The sequence below is a fragment of the Elgaria multicarinata genome, chromosome 3, assembly GCF_023053635.1.
Source record: "Elgaria multicarinata webbii isolate HBS135686 ecotype San Diego chromosome 3, rElgMul1.1.pri, whole genome shotgun sequence".
Taxonomy (NCBI): Eukaryota; Metazoa; Chordata; class Lepidosauria; order Squamata; family Anguidae; genus Elgaria; species Elgaria multicarinata.
Window position 1 is genome coordinate 143,154,215 of NC_086173.1, and position 23,693 is coordinate 143,177,907.

A 23,693-nucleotide genomic window follows, 5' to 3' on the forward strand; every position below is an offset into this window, starting at 1 on the left:
CTCCCACCCCAGCTGGCTTTTCCCCTCCCTGTCCTGACTGTTACTGGGTTTTTTTAGCATGTAAGCCATATGTTTTATTTTGTACAGCACCATGAATGTTCATGGTGCTATATAAATAACTATTATTAATAATAATAATCCCTCTTCAGCTTAATGGATGTGGCACATTTGCCTATAAGGAACAGACTTCTGGAAGCCACGGGTGGAGAGCTGAGACTGGCTGCCCTGGGTCATTGTAGCCGATACGGCACCCTTCTGGGAAGATCTGGGAAGCCTGAGCAAAGAGGGAGACAACCCAGCTCCCATTCTAGCCACCCCTGCCAGGGCTCTGGGTCTAAGGAAAGGCTGAGCTCAGGAAGAAGGCGCCACACGCGGGGATGGGGGAGGACCAAGGCGGACCTTACCGAGAGCGAAGGCCAAGCGTGCAAAGGGATCTTCTTCTGCAGCACCAGCTGCATGACATTGCCCTTCTTGTACTGGACTTTGCTGCAGGAACTCTCGATGTCTGCGTAGAACTGGCAGCTCCACTGGCGGCCATCTGAGGGGAGGGGGGTTGGAGAGGAAGAAAGCACAGAGGACGACGGTCTGACAGCTGTATCACCCACTTTCCCTCCCTAACGGGGCACCAGTGGAGGGGTCCACTGCTAAGCAAGGGGGGGCACATGCACTGCAGCACAAGGCCCCAGCATGGTCTCAGGCACCTCTAGTGAACTGGGAAAGAACTCTGCCTGAGCCCCTTGGGGAAAGCCCTTGCAAGGCATCAGGCACAGCGCTAAGGCCAGTGGGCTGCTGAGATGCAGTGTAAGAACTTGATTTATGTTCACCATGCTCTCGATCAAGCCACCGCCTGACTGAAATGGAAGAACACCGATGCTTACATAACCAGGGCAGTGCTGTGTTCTCCTCATGACACAAGAGCTCTGGAACGGTTCAGTTAGCTGTGCAATTCCACAACATGCAGGGATTTGGTTCGCGGATACATTAGATCGCACACAATTGGCACAGTAGCTTTGTTTGTTTGTTTAAAGGCTTATTGGAAGAGCAGAGATTTGTACTTCAGGTTTGTTTTTCGGTGAGGGACTGAGAGAAAAAGGGACCAAGGCTCATGGTCCAGTGTAAGAGAGGGAGAAGTGAACTGAGGGCCACAGAGAATAGCTAATAATTGCTCTGAGTGTAATCAGCTCCTTAAGCGTTGGCATCTTCTGACCCAGGCTTTGCCTGTGTGCGGAGTATGCTTTTTAATAGCAACGGTACCTAACAACGTGTTTCCAGGCTTATTTCTGCAGCTCTGTGGGAAAGGGTGGTGTCTTTTTTGGTTTTTTTTTTTTAAATGAACAAAAACCTAACTCTCTCAGGATCCTGCACAAGCTGCTGGGCTCCTCAATGAATTGCACATTTTGCTCTCCCTGGTACGATCATTGCCAAGTACGTTTCCAGAGCTCTTGATCCTTCTTCTGCCCTTTCTTCCCCCAGAGGCTTGAGAAGGCTGATTCTCCTGTATTTGCTTTCACGAGCAGTAATGCCAGGAGAGTCTAACAAGCCCCCAACCGAATGAGCTAGGGGCTTTAAAGGCTGTGGGATTCACTTTTGAAGCAGCAGCTAAACAAAGCCTCAAGTACTTGTTCTGAATCTCCTGAGGTCTCTGACTAGCCCGATTCCCAGACAACCCCTGCCCTTTCTGCAACAGGTAGCTCTCCAAGTTCAGATGAAAAGCTCTCTCCCCCACATCAATGACATAAAAGCTGCACAGCAGGAAGAATACATTGTTCTAGGCCCGAGTTCTTTTCACGCACCACACAGAGCTATGAACCAGAGAACCTCACCCAGAAAAGCCACCCACGCTTCTTCTTGCTGGTGCCTCAGCATCTCCCTGAACAATAGATCTCTTGCGGTAAATGCTTAATTGCCTGTTATTATTTGCAAAAAAAGATAGGTTGCGGTCTTCTTATTCCTGGCAATGCTGGATGACCCAAGTTCCTGCATGTCCACATCTAGCACAACTTTGCTGCCACCCTTTGCTGTTTGGTTGTCTTCCTCCCATTTTGACCTGATTTCCCTTTTGCTTTTAGGAATGGAATTTCTAATGTTGGTCACCAGAAATTGAACAAAGGAAGCAACAGCTTTTTAAAAAAACGGGGGAGAAAAAAAGAAGAAGCTTTTTCTCCTCCTATGAGATACTGACTTAGCAACAGAAAAAAAAGGCCCATGTCACGCACCAGGTAACTTCACGACACAACTGGTGTCTGTGAAAGACGTATCTACTTCCTCTGCCTTGGGGACACCGTTGTCCACGTTCAGCTTCACAATGACCTCGTGGTTGTTCTGCTTCCAGCACAGCAGCAGGTCTAGGAAACAAAAGAGGGGAACATTTAACGCCAGCCTCTCACTTGCAGATCCAAAGCACCGGAGTGAACTGTCAGGCTTTCAAACTTGGAGCAAAGGACATGCAATAGAGTGCAGAATATTTAATAAAGTGGGACCATATCCTTTTGACGCATGGCATACTCAAGACATAGAACTTATTGTTGCACAGGATGTTAGGGTGGTTAATTAGCACAAACTCTTAGGTTTTACCCAAAGTAAAACCTCCATTTTCAGAAACAGTGTGTTAACAGGCTACTGGAAACTGGTGCAGCGCACAAGGTATGAGTCGAGACCAACCCAGTTCAAAGAAAATCTCACCTCAGTCATGAACTTACTAAGTGACCTTGGTCAAGCCACTCCCTCTCAGCCTCAGTTTCATTATCTGCAGCATGGGCATAAAAACACTGGCGCACCGCTGTACAGAACAGTTGTAAGAATTATGCAAATGATGCATGTGGATCATTTAGGAGAGTCTATTTTATCGTTTTTATTGTTGTTCCCCGCTTCGATCAAAATGGAGAGGAAGGCAAGAAATAAATTTATTATTATTATTATTATTATTATTATTATTATTATTATTATTATTATTATTAAGTACCATATAAATCCCAGATATTATGTATTTCACTATTACATTCTGGGGGAATTAACGAGTAATGTGAGATGGATTTCATTAGCATGCTCCACTTGTGCCCTGGCTGAAACCATGACTACGACAGGTGTCAGTCGACAAGGTGTTGAGCTAGGTGGATCACTGGCAGAACCCAGCATGGCAACTCTTGGGCTCTCATGCACACCCAACCTTGAAACAGACAAGAGATATCCCTAAATGCCCATTTCATCTATTGGAAAAGACACAAACATGCTTGAGTCAGCAGGAGCTGAGCCCTCCTGTGCCCTGACCCATAGAACCTCTTGCCCTTAGCTGGGACCGGGCTGCACTTAGCACATGCTTTTCATGCCTCAAAAGGGCCAAAATCAGGGCCACCCCCTCCCTTCTGAGGCAGTCAGAAAGCTTCGTTCTCTATGACAGTCGAGGCACTGCTTCTTCGTCATGCTGTTTCTGCCGCTTGTTAGATTGTGCGTTAGGGAAACAATACTCAGGCCTGAAAGGGAGGGGGGGAAGCCACACAGTGGTGAGATGGGCACATGTCGAGAACGGATTAGGGGGCTCATTACTTGAGCCCCATTTAGGCATGCATCCCTCTGACTTACCCTCCTCAGACTCCCTCTGCCAATTGGGCTCTACCAACTCCAGGCCAGGAAAAGGCTCTAGCGATCAAAGAAACAAAGGACAGGTGTGCTGCTTTGCCAAGAGCCACCAGAGAAGCTGCTGATTGCAGCCGCTTTCCAAAATGCCAGATGCACGACTCTTCGGCTCCTAACTTTGGAGCAGGTCCTCCACAGGTTACTTTCTTTTAAGCAGCTTGCTGCTGCAGAACTACCCACTGTTGCCTGTATAAGGAACCTGCATACCCTGAGAGGAAGGTAATGACAGCGCCACGCAGAGGAAGGTAGCAAGCCAAACCAACTCGCTGTGGCTGTCTGGCCTGCAGAAACAGATGGCAGAGGCTCCATATCAGGTTATGACCTTCAACGCTTTAAGGAAAAGAAACAGGAGTCCTTGCCTCCATCTAGGTCTCTCTGCACACAGGAAAAAAGTCTGCATCACCTTTGCAAGGACTCGTCTAAGAAGGGGGGAGACATCCTTTGAAAAATGTGTTCTCTGACAACTGTTTAATGGAATTAGTGAGGTGAACATGATGGGCGGCTGATAAATTCAGACATGGTTCTTGCTCAATTAATGATGGGGAGACCAATAGTAGGCTACGCTGGGACTATGGAGCCAAATGATTTGTTGCAAAGACAGAATTTGGAATGAAGAGCTGAAAAAAACAGATCTCTTTTTAGACCCTGATAAATCTGAAGAAAATACCTGACACAGACATATCCATTTGGAGGTGCACACACACATACTTTCCTGTTTTTGAGAGAGAGAATATTCTTGCTGCACTGAGATATTTAAAGTGAGTTCTGCTTCTGCATGTTTCACCCCATCCATCCATCCATCCACACATGCACCCCATTCATCCAACCCTCTTTAGGCTCCTGTGTAACATCCCCTTCTCTTGTAGAGTTAAACTTGCAGTGCCATTTTTATGTATAGCTATTTGTGCATCAAAGGTCAAATAGATTCCTCTTTACTGTACCTTTCCGGTAGGAATCTTTTTGCTCTCTTATCCTTTCAGCCCTCCTCTTTTTGTGCAGTTTTCCCCAAACCTCTTTAGGCAAGCCTCCTTTGCAGACAGTTCTGTGATCTGCTCCCCCACCCCACCCCACCCAGGGCACTTCCTCACACACACAAGTGACTTGTTTTTAGCAACTTGCTATGTCCTATCCCCTCCACCAACCTCTCAGACTGCCTAGTATCTTTATTTTCCCTCCACTTCCCCTGCCCCAGCTTGATTTGAGCTCTCTGGTTTTCACATACACCCTTCCAGTGATCTCTCTGCTTTCTGCTTGTTCTTTATTCACCCCTACACATGCCCTCTCACTCGTGCATGCTCACAGATGTGGCCTGCTTGCTTTCCCATCTTCTCCTGCTAACCTCTCACCATGCTTTTAGCTTGATCATTATTCACCCAGGCTACACTGCATGCGCACTCGCTCTCTCACACATATACAAACACGCGCACAAAGATGGAAGTGGGCAGTGCAGCTACAGGGACAGTCCAGAGAGGAGGCAAGGAAGGGGAAGGAACAGAAGGAACGAGCTCTTGCAGCAAGACAGAAGAATGGGGCACTGCCTGGTGGTGCTGGGATCCACATATAATAAGGCCCAACGTTTGCCCATCTCGGAGGTAAAGGGAAAGGATTCGTGGGAGTTTGGGGGTAGCGAGTGGGGCAGAGGAATTGGAATGGGGGCCTGGGAGAAAGTCTCACTGACTCTTAGAAGCTTCACTCAAAACTGCCCAGTTCCAGAGGTTCATTTGTATTGGGGTGTGTGTGTGTATGTAAGAAGAGCCTTTACCTTTTTAAGCGTATCTGTACAGTCATGAAGCTTAGAAACTTTTAGAAGTGAAATCTGGGGTCCTCAGTAAGCTGGTACCGTTGACAATTGGGAGGGAGAAAGCCTTGCTGTTTGTCAGTATAGAGGCTTGTTGTTTTTAAGCATCACAAGGGGAGGGGAAGATGGCTTGTGAAAGAAGTAGGCGGGGGGGGGGATTGTGCCACATGCCTGCTCTTGAGAAACCCCATCCATATAGCAATATAAAAAGTCATTGCAGAGATGGTGGATGGGGTGAACACTGCACCATGCTCACCTATCTGAAACATGCCACCCGGCTTCCCCCAATGGTGGTCTGTGCCGATTGTAACTTTTCAACTACCTGTGACCAACCAGGAAAGTGGGGTCCTTTGGATTGCTGTTTGGATTGCAACAAGGGAAATTTACCACCTTTAACTAGTCTTTTCTCTCATAAAATCACACTAAATCTGCCCCTTGTGAGCCCCACCTACCTGTTGCTTATAGACCCCCAAACCCTGCCTTGCTCTTTCACTAGTGCCCTCTCTTCTCCTTGCGTGATGAACTAATTCCCCGCCTCCCCCATTCACTAGTGGAAATATGCAGGTCTTTTGCTATGAGGCTGATATAGTAATGAACTTTCTTCTTTTTGTAAACATTTATAGTAAAATAAAGCTGTGTTATTTCCACACAGTCCTTGGCAGTGAGCTCATTCCCCCACTGTGCCGCTGCACAGTAAATGATCTGCTGTGTTCACACCACACCTCTGCAACATATCCCTTACCTTTCTGGGTTTGTCAGGTACCTATGTGAGTTTGTGTGCATATGAAAACAAGGGCAATTGCTAACATTTGGGAAGGCAAAGCTACAAAGTAGCAGCAATATGAACTGAACTAATACTTCATGATGGAGCAGGCACTGAACTGGCCTGAGCCGGCTGAACATCCAATTGCGGTAATAACCCGCTAAGAAGATTTACAGCAAGAAGAGTTAATGAATCATTGCTATGAGCCCTTCTGTAGTCCCATTCTAATCTGTCCTTCCACTGACTGTATTTAGACAATGGTGCTATAAGGTAGTTTTTATCTAAACTAAGGGAAGACAATTGTTAGCCTCAGGACCTGCTCTCTCTCAACAACACTACAATAATTAGCAGCAGTAATAGCTGGTGTGCTGCATGTTATACTGTGGGAGTAAAAGTATAATATCAGATGTAATCAAATACAATTAAGTGTTAAATCATCTGTACTATTAACTCTAGAGGTTCCAGGGACAGCACCTCTAAATATCATTAGCAATTTCTCTATTATACGACATTATCATGCCCTGATTTAATACACTAGATTTGTATGCAAAGTCCCTGTAGAAACAAATCCACCCTCAAACAGTGGAGGCACATGGCCATGTATACAGGGCTAAAGATAAACAAGGACTCCTTTTTCCTATAAAGGTTTGGAGTTAGCCTGAGACTCTGGTAATAGTGAAAACAGCCCTTAGGACTGCAACTTTGCATCAAGGTCAGGGCACTAGAGCAGGCAGCTGATTTTGGAAGAGCACACAGAAAAGGCCCACACCCCCATATCCTTCCGAAAACAACTACTTGGCAGCAGAGGCTGATCAAAAAGAAGCTAACGTAGTCAGAAGAAGAGGCTGGTGATAGCCATTGCTTTGTAGATCAACAGACCTCCATGGCACAATTCGTAAAGTAACACTGTTAGGAAAGAGCCACCACTATGCATTATATCCAGGAGACAAAGGTTTAAACCTTTCACATGCTACTCTGAGGAGTTTCAGAAGCCCAGCTATGGAGCCACAACAGCTAAGGTGAGGCCTGTATAGAGGATACTAGAAGCCATTTCCAAATCACACACACTCTGCATCCTGGGCAGCATGTGAAGAGGGGCACAACCATAGACAGTGTCAAGCACCATTACTATGAACTTGTCTCCCAGTCCTTAAGCCTCTGAACTGGTTCCTTGCCAATTTCTACCTTATAGCATCATCAAAACTCTTCATCCCATCTACCTTTCTTCTCCCACCCTCATCTGCTTCCATCTCCCATTTATACCTGTGTGTCTTCTACTATGTTCCTTCCTATTCCTGGAACAATGTTTCCTTTCTATATTTGCCAAACCCACCCAGATCACCATCGCCCTTCAAATTTCTCCTCCAAACTCACTTTTCCAGAAATATCTTTGCTTCCCCAATACAGAACCCTTCCATCCCCCTTCTTGCTGTTAGCTCCACATTCACATTTAGTTTAGCTCATCGTACTTGGGCTACATACCCAAAGCTCAAGTTGAACGGGTCAAGTTTACACAATACAGATTATGTATTCCTTCACTCTTTCATTGTGTTCCCAATAAAACAGTGCTTTTCATTAATTGCTAAGGGATAACTTCATTCCTTCAATGTGTATTCGGTTGGAATGGGGCTTCCAAATCATTTGCAGTTGGTAGTGGTAGTTATGCCTGATTAATTGATCCAGAATAAAGATATGATCTTGTGTGTGTAATTCAAATGTAAACCCGTTGAGCAGAGAGCAACACAGAGGTAGACAAACCGCTGTCCTCCACATGCTTTGGACTACAACTTCCACAATCCATGACAACTGGCCTTGCTGGCTGGAGCTAATGGGAGTTGTAGTCCAAAATATTTGAAGGGGAGCCAAATTGCCTACCTCTGATGTTACAGCTGGGTTCTGTGTAGCAGTTTCCATGATATATGTACCACCTAAACAAAAGGTAAGTAACAATAATGCCCAGGAACTTAGAAGTATTCTTCCAGTCCTAGTCACACTAGGTGCCCAGGGATTTCCTGAGCTCTGGCTCAGATGCTCCATCGGCTCTATAAGCATCAGGTCATGTGCAGATAACTCTCCAGCACTGAATGGATAGACGTGGCAATGGATACCTATAGCCCAAAGCCCTACCTTTCTTTGAGTCACTGCCAACTGGCCTCTCGCCTTCCTTACTCTCCTGATTCGCTCGGTCCTTCTGCTTCTTCTTACTGGTCGCATCTTCCACTCCCCGTGCTGTTCTCCTCTGCCCAGGGATGCTGGCACTACTGGACATTTTCAGCCGTTTGGATGAAACAAACGGCCCGCCGGGGTCAGTGACGGAGTCTGGGTCAGGGGTTCGACGTTTTCTTCCCGAGCCAGCTATCTTGGCGACTCTTTGTGGTCAATCTCTCTCACAAGGAACAAATGCCTGGGGGCACATGGAGGAAGACAAAAGATAAGGGCAAAGCTCAATGCTGGCAGAAGCCTCACTGAGGGTATAAAATAAGAGGCCTGCTCCCAACAGATAGACCAATCAAATGTAATGTATCTGTTTGGGAAAGCAAATACCACGGATGGACAGTGGCAACATGACCTTGTCAAGGGAAATTTAGCGCTTAACCCAATTTAGGAATAATTACTAGAGACGAGCATTTTCAGACGAGAATTTTATTTTACATGATGTGCCCACAGCCAAAATGAACCCAGTCAATATTCTCTCTCTACATAGAAAGCCGACCTGACAACGCTCTAGCAAAACACACAGGTGGCTCATCCTATCAAAGCAGGAGTGCTGTTACTTGATCCCTTCCCATTAGTAAGTACATTCCGAGCATCTGAGTACAAGGCTGTGGGTTTCCATGCAGGATGTTGCCACTGCTTCAGAAATCGATAGGATTCTCTTAATGGGAGCAAAAGCAAGTACAATTTCGTTTAAGTTACAGAGAGTCCTTGGTGCCTTGCCTCCATTCGCCTGCCCCTTTGAATGCCAGGCATTCAGGAGGTCAGTTATGCCTTAAATATTCATAGACTTGCTACTGCCTGAAATACAGTAAAAGCACTCTCCGAAGAGGTAATCAGAGACATCCCTGTTTGCCAGTCAGGGTAAGCCACGCATCCCACTGCGCTCCAAGCAGACAGTGCCCTAGCGCACCTACAGGTCTTACCATAGCCAGCTTGCTCAGAGCCCTAAGCTGCCAAATGCCACTTCCAATTTCACTCTCTAGAACTTATTTTGAACGAACAGGAAGTGTTAAGACTATCATACAAGAAACCCAAGTTTATCTACTTATTTTTCAGATTTATACCCTACCAATTCAGCTCCAAAATTCACTCAAAGTTACTTTCCCCCACTAATTCTTCCACTCTTGGTACATAGAAGATGAAGCCTGGGAACTCTTACTTAGAAATGTCACCCAGGTTCCAAAAATAATAATAATCTCCAGGGCAATGACTAGTTGTACAAAGATCTGATACAGCTGTGGCCCCAAGAGAAGCACGACTTGAACAGCAGACAACAATTCAAACATGATGCAGAGGAGAAAGGAACTTCTTTGAAACAAGCAATGGGTTCCCTGCATTGTTGGCAGGGGGCTGGACTAGATGACCTTTAAGTTCCTTCCAACAGAGTGCAGGTTCTGGGTAGTTTATTAACCAACCACCCTCACCAGGTTTGCACATCACAACAACCCATACTTGGCAAGGGTAATTGGGGAAATAAGCCAGCATGTGCAGGAGTGGTTAATAAAACAATCACCCTTGTGTCATCTCAATCCAGTCTAGGATTCTAAGCCTCACCTAGGAAATTTGGCCTCTGAAATAGTGACCAGGCACACACACTCTAGAGCAACCTGGAGCATGAAGGGACAAGTCCTGCTTACAACAGGCTGTCTTGCAAGTCACCTCAGGCTTATTGAATCTCTCCAATGAGCTCCTCCTCCTCTCCTTGTTCTTCCCTCACCAGTGAAACTGCACTATTTCTTGCTGCTCCTGGTACTCCCCACCATCCATGGGCAGAAACATATTTAATTATTCACAATACTACTAGGTAACAAAGCAGTCAGGGTTGGAGCATGCCGTGTAGCAGGTCTTGGGGGGGGTGTGTGTGCACGGGGACAAGGCCAACTCCAGATGTGATGCGCCCTGGACAAAATAATCTGTTAGACCTCCCTCCTGTAACACTGGTGGGGTCTGCTGGGCTTACTTGGCAACAGGAAGCACCAGAGTTCAAACAGGGGTGGGTCTAGTCACCATTTTAAATTTCCCACAATATGGCCAACGTAGCATCACTCCAAGTCACTGTGGGAAATTACAAGAGCTAGGGTGACCATATGAAAAGGAGGACAGGGCTCCTGTATCTTTAACAGTTGCAAAGAAAAGGAAATTTCATAGAATCATAGACTAGCAGAGTTGGAAGAGACCTACAAGGCCATCGAGTCCAACCCCCTGCTCAACGCAGGAATTTCAGCAGGTGTCATTTGTATATATGGGGAACCTGGTGAGATTTCCTCTTCATCACAACAATTAAGGCTGCAGGAGCCCTGCCTTCTTTTAAATCTGGTCACTCTAGTATAGCTCCTGCAGCTTTAACTGTTGTGATGAGGAGAGAATTTCAGCAGGTTCTCCATATATACAAATGACACCTGCTGAAATTTCATTTTCTTTGCAACTGTTAAAGGTACAGGAGCCCTGCCCTCCTTTCCATATGGTCACCCTACAAGAGCAGCTAGACTGAGCTGCTCACCACGGCTCAGAATACTGTGTCAGGAACAAAACAAAAATAAAGGGGCAGCTGCACAAGGCTGTCATGTGCTGACAGGCCTATAATTTAATGGAGATGTACTACTCCAGAACTTCTCTAAAAAATTACACAAGACCTCGCTATAGACAAAGAGTTTACCTTTCCATGTGACTTCTCCCAAGCAGCCTTCCACCCAGGATTAATCTTATACAAAGTACACACCCCACAGCATTTCAGAAATAATTAAGAACAAGAAAGGGCCCTCCCTCACTGAAATGTCTAAGCCATCATCTCCGAGCCCAACTGAGTCTTCCAGAATACGCCAAGTTAAAGCCAAGTTAAAGGAAGCCGCCCAGTGCTCCCCATTTAGCTTAAACAAAATAAAGGATCCCTTGAGCAAGACGCTGAGATTAACATGCCCAAACGGCTCCCAGGCAAGGAGCCCATCACTCAGGGTGTAGCATACAAGATAAAATAATAGCCTCAAAGACATCAGCTCTGATGCAGGGGAAGGGGGAAAACCTCTTCCTGTCTGAGCACAAGGGGGCGCCACAGGCTGAAGCTGTGTCGTCCCCTCTCCTGCTAACATATGGCCTAGGGCTGTATCAGTACTAAAGGAACCCAAGGGTTGGCATATGGCTCGTAATTGTGAACACTAATCTCCTTCAATCACCTTGCAAGCTTCAAGGTGGAGCAATGGTTTGGAAAGCAGTGCAGAACGAATCCAGCCAATAACAATCAACCACCCAACTCTTCTACTGGCAGAGCCAGTCATCAACAGCCACATAACATTTAACCAGTAGGCAGCCCCACCATCAGATCCAGCAGTTACAAAGTCAGTGAGGGCAGCTAGGTCTGGTTTCCACTGCCTCAGGTGACATGCTAGACTTTTAGAGATTTACTACATACCACTAACTAATTCAGACGTGGGCAACTTATAGGCCAAAACCTTCTGGAGGGCCACAACTCCCACTATCCCTCAGCATTGGCTATGCTAGGTGTTGATGGCCAAAACACCTGGAGGGCCACAAGCTGCCCTCCCCTGACCTAACTGGAACAATTCTGGAAAAGGAAACATGTCACTTGTTCATAATGTCCTTTTTGCCAATTCGTTCATAAGAATCCAACTTCAGGAACACACCCACACATGGAACCCCCATTTTATCTTCAATATACTCTTCCATCACACATCTTCCACCCCCTGATAAAATCATGACTGAACAATATCAAAAGAACATGTGCTATTGCACTCATGCCCTATTTGGGAGTTTCTCACAGGCAGCTGGTTGGCCACTACAGAAACAGAAGGCTGAACTAGAAGGACTTTTGGTCTGATCCAGCATGACCCTTTGCATGTTCTTATCCCGCAATATATCATCCTATGAAATCCAGACTACAGTGGGCTATCAGAAAGCAGGTGCATCACAAAGGTGTCCATGTAGCAAGTAATGCCAGATCAGACAAGTGAGCTAAGCCATTTACTGGAAGAGAACAGAAGAATTAACATAAGAATGCAAACAGGGCCACTACCCAAATCAAATACTCTTCCTGACTCCAAAATACAGTAATCTATTACAACGCAAATTATAAACAAAGCTCAGCGGCTGAGTCTTTAAAAATAAAGTTGTAGTGGGACAGAGACAGTTCAAGCCATCCAACAGCCTGTCTCATTGTAAATTATGTCATTGAGAAAATGGTTGAGTGGTGGAACAACCTTAAGAGAGGGAGAGCAGGGATGGATAAATGGGGAACAGTGAGCCCTCTTCCTTGCATAACTGAGCCATCTCCAAAGGATTAAAGCACAGTTCATACCGTTCATAAATGTATCTAGACCTACCTAGAAGTCAGCAAGGTTAATCACCATGAAAAAAGACAATACAAATAAAAGACTCTTCAATACATAAGCAACAATGTTAAGGAGAGAAAGAAGACAATAACTGGATTCACATTGTCACACAAAGGTAGTCACACAGAGGAGGGCCAGGATCTCTTCTCAATCCTCCCAGAGTGTAGGAAACGGAATAACAGGCTCAAGTTAAAGGAAGCCAGATTCCAGCTGGACATCATCAGGAAAAACTTCCTGACTGTTAGAGCAGTACGACAATGGAATCAGTTGCCTGGTGAGGTTGTGGGCTCTCCCACACTAGAGGCATTGAAGAGGCAGCTGTTCAACCATCTGTCACGGATGCTTTAGGGTGGATTCCTGCATTGAGCAGGGGGTTGTAGGCCTTGTAGGTCCCTTCCAACTCTGCTATTCTATGACATGCAAACCCAGCAAGTGTGGATTATGTGAGAATTAAACAATTCTTGTATAACTCTAAAGGAACAGCTTGGGACCTCAATACTTGTTTAGGTGTGTGTTTATATATAAACTGTTTTTATATTGTGTACAATATTGTATTTTAAGAGTTCTTTTATCTTTTAATAGCCCAGAGAACTTTGCCTATTGGCTGATATAGAAATGTATGAAACGAAATGAAATTTCAGAATTTAGGAACATTGTTTTGATGCCAGGCTAAGTTCACTTGGCATCTATGTTATACTCTTGTTAATGCCAAGCAAAGACTGTTTAATTTTCCCAGTATTTAACAGTTCATCGACTTAGTTTTAAATTTTGCTGTTTTAAATCTGTATTAATCTCTGCATTGCTGCTCAGTTTTATCCTGGTTGTGCTTTTATATTGTACTTTTAGACTGTGTTTTTATACTGTTGTTTGTTTTATACTTGAATTGCCTTCATGGTTTTAATTTTTGTGAACCACCCAGAGCTTTGGTTATTGGGCGGTATAGAAATGCAATCAATCACGCAATTCCTATATATATCTGCCTAAGACTTGAGATCTGTTGGAGGAGCCCTCCTCTGTGTCCCACCAATGGGAGACATACGCTATTAGTGGGACATGGGAGAGGGTTTCTCTGTTGTGGCGCCCCAGCTGTGGAATGCCCTCCCCTTGGAGGCCCAACTGGTGCTGGCTTCATTTAAGTGCCAAGTTAAGACATGGCTTTTTAACAAAGCCTTTGATGGCTATACTCACCAAGCTTGTACATAGTTTTAATTGTTTTAATTGGCTTTTACTGCTTTTAAATTCTATATTTGTTTTAGCTTAATGTTTTAATTTGTTTTCAGCTGTATATATTTATTGTTTTATATTGTCTGATTTTATCTGTACACCACCCTGAGTGACATAGGGTGGGATACAAATGTTTTAATAAAATAAATAAAACTATGGGTTTATGAGGGTTGTTTTAACTCACACTTGCCAGGATCACACGACACAATAATTGCATATTCATATGGTGGCTGCATGCAGCCCATGCATGCCATAATCTCACTGTGGGTTAAATAACCCACAATGGACTATCATGTGTACAGCCCAAAAGAATCAAGCAGTAGTTTCAATTACCTATACCAGTATGACCAGAATAAATCAGTGAGTTTTTGAAATATGGTCCAGTTGCTTAAAAAAGTGTCACTCATAACAACCATTTCCACATCCCATGAAAAACAAAGGACTCATCCAGCCCCACGTTGTCTGAAAGCACAACTTGGAAATCCCAGCCAACCTTACAGATTTACTGTAAGGATTACAATAATAGATGCAAAGTCTTATATAAATACTAACAGCGCAACCCTCTGCACGGCTACTCAGAAGCAAGTCCCGTTGTTTGATGGGACTTACTCTTAGATAAGTGGGTAAAGGATTGCAGCCCAAGTGTTATTAATTATTATTAGGTAACTAAATTTAGCCCAAATTAAATCTGTTAATCATCGAAGTGAAGGGGGGGGGGGTTAAAGGAACAAAATTTGGACCAACTGAAAGGATAAGTGGCAACAGCACATATCAGAGTTTGCCATAACATTGCTTTCCGGGCATCTGGTTGGTGGTCAAGAATACTCATCTCATGTTGAGACACAAAGCGGCTGTACTATGCTATTTTCATTGCACTGACCTAACCAAGCCCCTTTGCTTTTCCACACAATGGGATCTCTCCCCACTTCTCACCAGTTGGCCTGCACCACATGCCTCAATAATCTCTACCACTTGTGCCTAGAGGCCTTTATTTGGAAGGCACAGTAAGGGCTACTCCTCAGTTTTGTTCCCAGTCTCCTCCAGCTCTACTTCCACAAGGGCCATATGTTGGCAAAAGCAGAAATAGCTCTCTCTGCATCCTAACTGATGATGTAACTTGTTGCAGATGAAGCTATCAGCTGAGACTTTGATTGAATACAGGTGCATTTTTAGCAAGGGGCAATAATACATCAATGGATTCCTCTGCTATCTACAAATCTTGTTATTAGGTAACTAAATTTATCCCCATTTCACCCTGTTTATCATGGGTGGAGTGAGGCAAATAGAATTTGCACCATCTGCAAGAACAAATACCTAGGGTAACACCATCCTCGCTACCCGAAAGCAAACAGGGGCTGCAGAAAGCCCTGAGGCTCGACACACAAAGCACCAGCATGCGGTGGAAGGAAACGAGGTTGCACTAGGAAGATTGCCAGGCTTCAAACCAGCCTCTGGCAGCCACGTTGGTCCCCTTTGTGCGCAAGGGACACTAAAGGGGAGACACCTGGACACTGACAGCTCCTAAGCTCAAAGCAGATGCACACCTGAGGCGGCCCTCCTGAGCCCACGCCAAGAGGTGGGGCGGCTGAGCCCCACAAACTCACGCCATTTAAATCACTCCAGCGCCCCCACAGAAACACCCCCCACCCACCCCAAGTGACCCCCCTGCAGACGCCGCAGGCCCCGCCTCCTCACTCGCCCCCCTCGAGGTCCCACCGCCCCAGGGGCTCGCTGGACCCACCTCCCCGTGGCAGGCCCCGCCCTTGCGTCCCGTCGCCCGCCGCTGCGCCTCCCCGTCCTGCCGCACCCCCCGCGGTCACTCACCGGCGCCCTCCCACCACAGGCCCCGGCGACGCCCACCCCCGCGGTTTGTTTTGTTTCGAACCGAAGTTCCGAGCGGCCGGGCGGACTCAGGAGGAGCCAGGCCCGAGGTCGTGACGTACTTCCGGAAGCCGGCACCGCTAGAGCCACGTGATACGAGAAGACGGTGGGGGCAGCGGCGCGCGGGCATAGACTGCGCGGGAGGAGAGGAGGGGCGACAGGGGTGAAAAAAAGGTAGTGGTGGTGAAACAATACGGCATCACGTGACGAGGGGAAAGTGTGCGCGCGCACTGCCGGGGCGAGGGGTGGGTGGAGAGCGCAGAAGGAATCTTTCTTAGAGCTCGTGACGTCACAGGGTGCTCCCATGGCAACTAGACTATAAGTAGACTAGATCACAACACGGAGTCTTCCTCCAACTCTTGTACTGCGGGATAATTAAGTCAGAGGAAATGATATATAATCATTTCACCTCTTTCCCAGCTCAAAGTCATTTTCCAAATTAAATTTCCTATTATACGCATAATAATATTGATTGAAAGCATTAGGCCAGCCGGCTTCATACCAGCAGTTTATTATTATTATTATTTTCCGCCCTCTCTCCTGAAAACGGCTTTCCTCAGTGCGCTGGACGAATCGCACCACCGACTTGCGCCTGAGACTTTTCTGCAAGTTTTCCTGTAGCGCTTTTTGTTTCGCCTCACTTCCACATTTTTGGTCCAATTCATAACCAAAAAGGTTCAAACTGACTGGAAAATATTTTCAATATAAATATTTCCTCCCCAAACGATGCAAAAGTTGTAAAAATCCTTTTTGTAAATTCTACCTTTTCCCCATATAAAATGGAGAAAATAGCACTTCCGAGTTTGGTCTATACATATATTCCCCACTGTATAAAAACTAACCATATCACTATACTAACGCTTCTTCCTGCCCCCTTCGTTTGTCTATGAGTACTAACGTGGTTCCTTGCATATAAATTTATGCCATTTAGTAATACATTTATATTCCATCTTTCATCCTTAGGAGCTCAAGGCACCACACATAATTTTATCCTCACAACAACCCAGTAACAGGTTGAGAGAGTGACTGATCCAGGATCACTGTTACAGGACTGGGAATGGGGGATACTTTTCCTTCTGGTGAATCCCTTTACAAGAGTTGGGGAGCACAGGAATTACTGATAAGCTTCCACCTGTCAGGATGACCCTCCTAATTCACCCTAGTCTGTTCAGCTTCTTGGGAAGTGTCAGCCCTATTGCCAAGATCCCCTCCCTTCAGCGCAGCCCAAGGGAAAAGTAAGAAGAAAGATGCTTTAGATTTTCTTTCCCAAAATTACATGTGCTTTCATGAGAAAATACCATTTTTTATTAGTGACATAACTAAGAAAAACAGTATACAAGTCTAGTACATGGGGGTGGGTGGGAATTCAAAATAGGCGTAGAGGTAATGTTCTAATAATGATAGCAACCTCAAGACTGGATTACTACAATGCAGTCTGTGTGGGCTGCCCTTAAAGCTGCTCTGTAACCCAGAGCTAGTACAGAACGCAACAGGTCAGCTGTTGACAGGAGCTGCCCCTTTTCAGCATGTAACACTGTTGCTGAGGGAACTGCACTGGCTGCCTATTTGCTACCACGCAAGGTTGAAGGTTTTAGTAGTAGTGTACAAAGCCCTAAACAACTTGGGACCAGGATACTTGAGAGAGCGCCTTCTCCCTTAACTTGCCCAATCACTGAGTTTATCTGAGGCCATGTTTCTAGTGGTTCCACATGGACCTGTGGTCCGATTGGAACCACTGAAGAAAAGCCTGCAGTGCGGTGACTCCCTCCCTATGGAATTTTCTGCCTTTGGAGGTCAGACAGGTCGTTGTATCAATTCCGGCGTACCTGAAAGCGTCATTTCAGGAAGCTTTCCATGAATGACCAGTTTTTACCAGTACTGGGATTTTATCACAAATTTCTTCTTTTAAAAATTGTATGTTAATATGATGTGTTTATTCTTTTATTCTATTTTGTTGTTCCCCGCTCTGAAATCTTTGGATGGGGAGCGGTATATATATATATATATATTGTAAATAAATAAATAAATAAATAAAGTCTTGATGTTTATTTCATTTTCTAACAAAATAACAAAATGAGACCAGGTAGATCAATGGACAGGAAAAAAAACTATGTCCATGTGTTATTATTATTATTATTATTTATTTATATAGCACCATCAATGTACATGGTGCTGTACAGAGTAAAACAATAAAATAGCAAAACCCTGCCGCATAGGCTTACATTCTAATAAAATCATAATAAAACAATAAGAAGGGGAAGAGAATGCACCAAACAGGCACAGGGTAGAGTAAAACTAACAGTATTACATGTTTAACTAACAGTGTTACATGTTTAATAATAAGAAAAGCATATCAATGTAATCGTGAAAGCTGTCAAATGTGAATTGAACTGCTACATGTTTTATAGAAGTTATCAATAATAATAATAAAATTATTTCTTACCCGCCTCTCCCTCTGGATCCAGGCAGGGAACAACATCAAATATAAAAATACCATAAAATATATAAAACTGATTAAAAACATTTAAAACTAACACATTATTAAAATAATAGCCAGACATTTTAAAATGTGACTAGGTAGGCCTGCCAGAAGAGATAAGTCTTCATAGCTTTTTTAAATTCTGAAAGACTATTAAGTTGGCGAATGTCTGAGGCACAGTTGCTGGATGACCGGAGGGGGAGGGTCTTCACAGTTGGTACCACCTTCCCCCCAAATCTCATGGTGGTCAGGTAATCCCAACGCCAAGTAGGGAGCGGTGGACATACAGGTACTGGAGCCATCCCCTTCCCCTCCTCCTGGTTTTTGGCGACCAATTGCTGGTCACCTTCCACCAGGATCACCTCCCCAGATCAGCCACGGAGCGAGGTCAGATGGTGGAAGAGCCATACTGACCTTGCTCCCACCGGAAAAGTTGAGTAAGTCCCCAACTTTTTTTCTGCGCAGCCTCGTGGGAAAGCCCTGTGGAGGCTGTGAATCTGCGGCTGCATCCTATAACTGACACAGCGCAGATTTGCAACCACCATGGGGCTTTGGCCACACATAGACAGTCCCCTGGTATTCATGTTAAGAATGTTCCAAAGCTTAATTTCTAGTTAAGGTTGAGGCCTAAAAGAGCATCATTTCCTTCCCTATATCTACCCAGTGGTGACTGGTGCCCATTGGGGCTGGTAGGGCGGAAGACAGGGCAGAAGTTCAATATTCTTTTGAGGTTACCAGAGGAGGACAGGAGACGATAATGTGTGGCCTTCAGCAGCTGCACATGTACCTAGTTGTGGGAGATCTCATTGCCACAAGTGGATGGGGTACAGGTTATTTATTTATTTTATTACATTTATATACCGCCCCATAGCTGAAGCTCTCTGGGCAGTTTACTTCCCCACTTGTCTCCAGTATAGAAACACCTCTGTACCTAGGGTGACCATATTTGGGAAACCAAAAAAGAGGACACCTAGTGTGTGTGTGGGGAAGCAGCTTTCTGAGTCCTGCAGAAAGTACATTATTCCCCCGCCACCTTAAAGAACCCGATTGGAGTGGAGGAGGGGAAAGGATTTCATTCTGCACCACCACCATCCACTCCAATCGGGGCCTTTTCTATAATGTCCACGAATGACCCACTTTCCCCTTTAAGACCTCAATTGGAGCTCAGGGTGGGGGAATGATGTGCCTCAAGAAGCATGTCATTCCCTCCTGCCATGCTAATGGCAGCCTTAAAGGGGAAGGTGTGTCATTCCAGGACGTTATTGAAAATTATAGAAAATCCCCCCTGACACCATGGAAAGAACAAAAACCAGGACAAATCCGGGGAAATCCTGACAGTTGGTCACCCTACTGTACCTACCCAGACCCTATGATCATCTCTTGAGGCCCTCCTGGGTGGAAATGGAATGGTCTTCCTTTGTAGGAAGCTGTGGTGATGATCACTTTGGATAATAATTATTTTTTTAGAAGTTTGAAGCTCTTCCTCCTCTGTTGGAAATTAAAATAAGCTTCAACTGAGTTATTAAAACATGGCATGTAAGCCTATTATGTATATTATCTTGTGTCTGTGATTGTTACTATGTCAAATAATGCTATTTCCCCATGGAAATGCTTGGAACGCTCTTCCAGAGCAAGTACGTACCAAAAATTCCATTGTAGATTTTAAAACGCATTTGAAAACTCATTTGTTTTCAATAGCTTTTGGTATTTTAGCTTGATTTACTGTTCTTATTAGTATGATTATTCTCTTATTTCTGTTTTGTGAACCCCTTTCCCCCTTCATATGTTTTAATGTGATTTTAGGTTGCAAGCCTCTAGGCAGGGTATCACTGTTTTATTTGTATATTTTGTACAGCACCAAGTAGTTTGTTGGTGCTATATAAATAAATAAATAAATAATGGAAACTCTTGCAGTCAGCATTAATTAAAAAAACAAATTATTATACATATTCCTGCATCTGCAACCTGTTTAATTTGCCTCCAGTTAAAGGGACACATACATCGCCATGGAACCATGAGTAATATTGCTGATATACCAAGGACGGGTGGGAGAAAGAAACATCTTGAGTTCATGGCTGATTATGGTTTAATACCTAATAGGTAATAAGGGGAAAATTTGCTATAAAATGTGAAGTAGATTGACTAAAACTCTGGAATCCTTCCCTGTTTCCTCTGAGATTAGTTGCAATCCCTAGAGTAGTGGTGGGAAATGAACTTTCCCAGCAAGGATGTACTGTTCCCTGTTGTAATGCAAAGCACTTTGGGGTGGCTTGGTCCTGAATGGGCAATTAAGACTCATTGGCCCTGTTCAGACAACACGCTAAACCATGAAGGTTAAGTGTTTTGAGCTAAACATCATGACTTAGCATGTCATGTGAACCATGACTTAGTGGGTTGTGTGAACCATTCCTAACCTTGGTGGCAACACTTGCTGCAAAATGATTAGCAGCCTAACCATGGCTTAGTGTGTTGTCTGAACAGGCCCATTAGCTTTACAAAAGATCTCCTTCCAGTGGGGATGAAAACTACTACAATTGTTTTGTTCATACGGATCAACAGAAGTGCCTGAATTCTTTTTACTCTCCTTGGGACGTGGCTATGGAGACTGTCACGATGAGCCTCTGCACTTCAAAATTTACCACTATACGCCATGGGGTTTACCTGATAATCTACATGGAAAAATCTACTTTTGAACCACTCTTTAACCAAGTTAATTGCTGGTACAACATACTGGTCAAGGAGGACTGAGCTAATCCACAGTAAGTGATCTTGTGTTCACTCCCATCGAGCCAATTTCCACATTCTTGAGACAAACACAAAATAGCTAGGATGCCGACATCTAGATTGGTACCATAGCAACCACAATGCTGCCATGGCAACCCAAAAGATGCTAGTTATTAACACTGTCATGGCGCCATGGCAATGCCACTAGCACTAGTGCAACAGTATTGAAATGAAGGCTGGTACTGTAGCAATAGCACCAATGCCTTGTCAACCTCAAAGAAAAGAAAGTGACACAGATACCAGAGCACTGACAGAAATACCACGACAGACCTTGCTGCTGTTCTTGTGTAAATGCCCCAGTATATTATAGGCACTATATAAATATTATTGGACGATAACCTTGCTTGATACCACAGCAACACTACTGACAGCTTGGCAACCAAATAAATACAAATGATACTATATATCTTATCTAAGTGATTGGCAGCATTCCTCTTCCTTCGGGTTATGTATTTGTTGCCACCCAACGACAGCAGTAAATTCGTACGCACCAGCACAGGAAGTCCGTCTTCTATGTAGGCATTCAGTCATCCTTCTTCTTTACCCATGTAGTGGTGCTTTTCCTGCTGGGCTGGATAGAAGTGGGTCTCTGTGTGTAGTGGAGCCAGAACTTAAAGAGATGCACTGCCAGCACTTTTTGATGAGCAGGGATGGGTCATCTGCCACCCACCTCAAAATTCCCTGCTCCAACTGAGTTTAGCGGCATGCAATATTTCCCAAGCCACAATATGTTGTTTCTTATCTTAATGCAAAGTATTTGGGGATGGCCTCATTTTTGAATGGGCAGTAAAAACCTGTTAGCTTTAGGAAAGACCTGCTCTGGGTGGAGATGAAAACTGCCAGAACTGGTTTGTTGATATGGATCAATGGCTACAAAATTTTCCACTTTACACACACACACACACACACACACGTATATCAATCGTGCCAGATTTTGTGAGACTGCTAGAACTAGTTTGTTGATATGGCTACAAAATTTTCCACTTCAGATAGATAGATAGATAGATAGATAGATAGATAGATAGATAGATGAATATAGATTATAGATAGATGTAAGATATATTGAGCCTTATGTCTTATCACATTGTGCTAAACAAAAACTTTGAATTGAATACTTCAACACAAGTTGTGTAGAAGTAAACAGGTCTACTTTAAGCACGACTAAGTCCAGTTTCAACCAACCCATGTTGCCTTTGTACTATGGGTGCCAGGATGCTGAGGACTAGCAGACCCAGCTCAATTGAGAGACTGTACTGCCCGTACTGGAAGGTGGGGTGGTAAGCATCCTGCTGTACTTGCACTTCCCTTGCCAAAGGCATGCTGCTCAAGGCAAAGCCCCAGTGCACATATGACACTCCTGTGCATGAAGGATTCTCCATTCATTTCAATGTAAAGTCAGTTCCACATGCACAAAGAACAACACCTGTGGCATGAATGGTGAAGTGATGTTTGAAATGTTATACAGCCCTTCCCTCGACCACTGTGTATTTTTAGTAGACAGACACTGTTTTTATTGTCTTTTGTTGAAAGGTTTCCAGTTTGAGGGCGATCGCCCTGACACTTGCAGTCAAGATCTAATGGTTCAAACGTCATGGATGAACACAGTGAGAACGTCAAGGCAAAGATCTGTCAGAAGAGATTTCTGCGTTAGGAAATATGCTGACAGCAATATGGTTACTTGTAGCTTGTAATTGGGGAAAACCCAGCAACCTCCATCGATAGAGGATTGGGAAAGATGTTCTATGGGAAAGGATGCCTAACAAGTAAAAAAAGAAGGAAGGACTTTGGTATGTTGGTACACTTTTTTTTAAAAAATGAGTGGACTATGAGAACCAAATTGTCAGAATGCAATGTAATTAATATAAATAGGTCAATGAAGGACATTTTGTGAGATGTTTATTTTTTCTCATCTGTTGGATTGATGGAGAAGATCAATGATAATTTGATAAATAAGGCAAATATTTAATTTAATAAGTATAATGTAAAATCAAATAATTGAATGAAGTAATTTAATGAAAGTAATGTTTTGTTTTTATCATATCTGTCCTTTAAAAATTTATTGTTTAAAAAAGAAAAGAGGTTACTGAGTACAATCCCCCTCTGCTGACCTATTTTACTTCATGTACAGCACCTTGTAACAAAGCGCTATATAAATAAATTTTACCATCAGCAGCATCATTTGAACCCTAAAGGCATTTCAGCCACCAAAGGAACATATTTTAGCAGTGTTTACACTTATCCCCATGTTTGCCTTTGATGCAACTACGCCAGAAAGGGATATTGCCTCATTTGTATGGCAAAGCTCTATAAACTGTTAATATGCATTTTTATTGTTAATGCATTTATGCATTATATGTGGTTTATTATGGTTATTTGCTCTCTAGACTGCTGATAATTGTAGAACTCAACACTAAAAAATTTAAAGTTGTTGCTCAATCATTTCATGAGCTGAAAGAAGGACCTTGTTTGGGAGTGACTTTTGTAAACATTACGAAAAAGACAGATGTTTTCAGGGTCATGTGCAAAAGAGATGTTTGTAGGGCTGCAGCAAAATGTAAGTTTCAGCATTTC

General features: G+C 44.2%; 1 protein-coding gene across 5 annotated transcripts in view; it reads right to left on the reverse strand.

The window, feature by feature from the left end:
* Positions 1–15,936, reverse strand: part of USP19 (ubiquitin specific peptidase 19) — a 45,589-nt gene extending 29,653 nt beyond the window's left edge. For 4 of the 5 annotated variants that reach the window (XM_063122109.1, XM_063122108.1, XM_063122106.1 and 1 more), the window contains exons 1-5: positions 15,803–15,936; positions 8,322–8,598; positions 3,580–3,636; positions 2,217–2,345; positions 405–538 (exon numbers count right to left, since the gene is read on the reverse strand). In XM_063122109.1, the coding sequence (XP_062978179.1) occupies positions 405–538; positions 2,217–2,345; positions 3,580–3,636; positions 8,322–8,463 (462 nt within the window). In that variant the 5' untranslated portion in view covers positions 8,464–8,598; positions 15,803–15,936. The remainder of the gene's footprint in view (positions 1–404; positions 539–2,216; positions 2,346–3,579; positions 3,637–8,321; positions 8,599–15,802) is intronic. The other variant, XM_063122107.1, reaches the window with a different exon arrangement.
* Between the last annotated feature and the right edge of the window lie 7,757 nt (positions 15,937–23,693).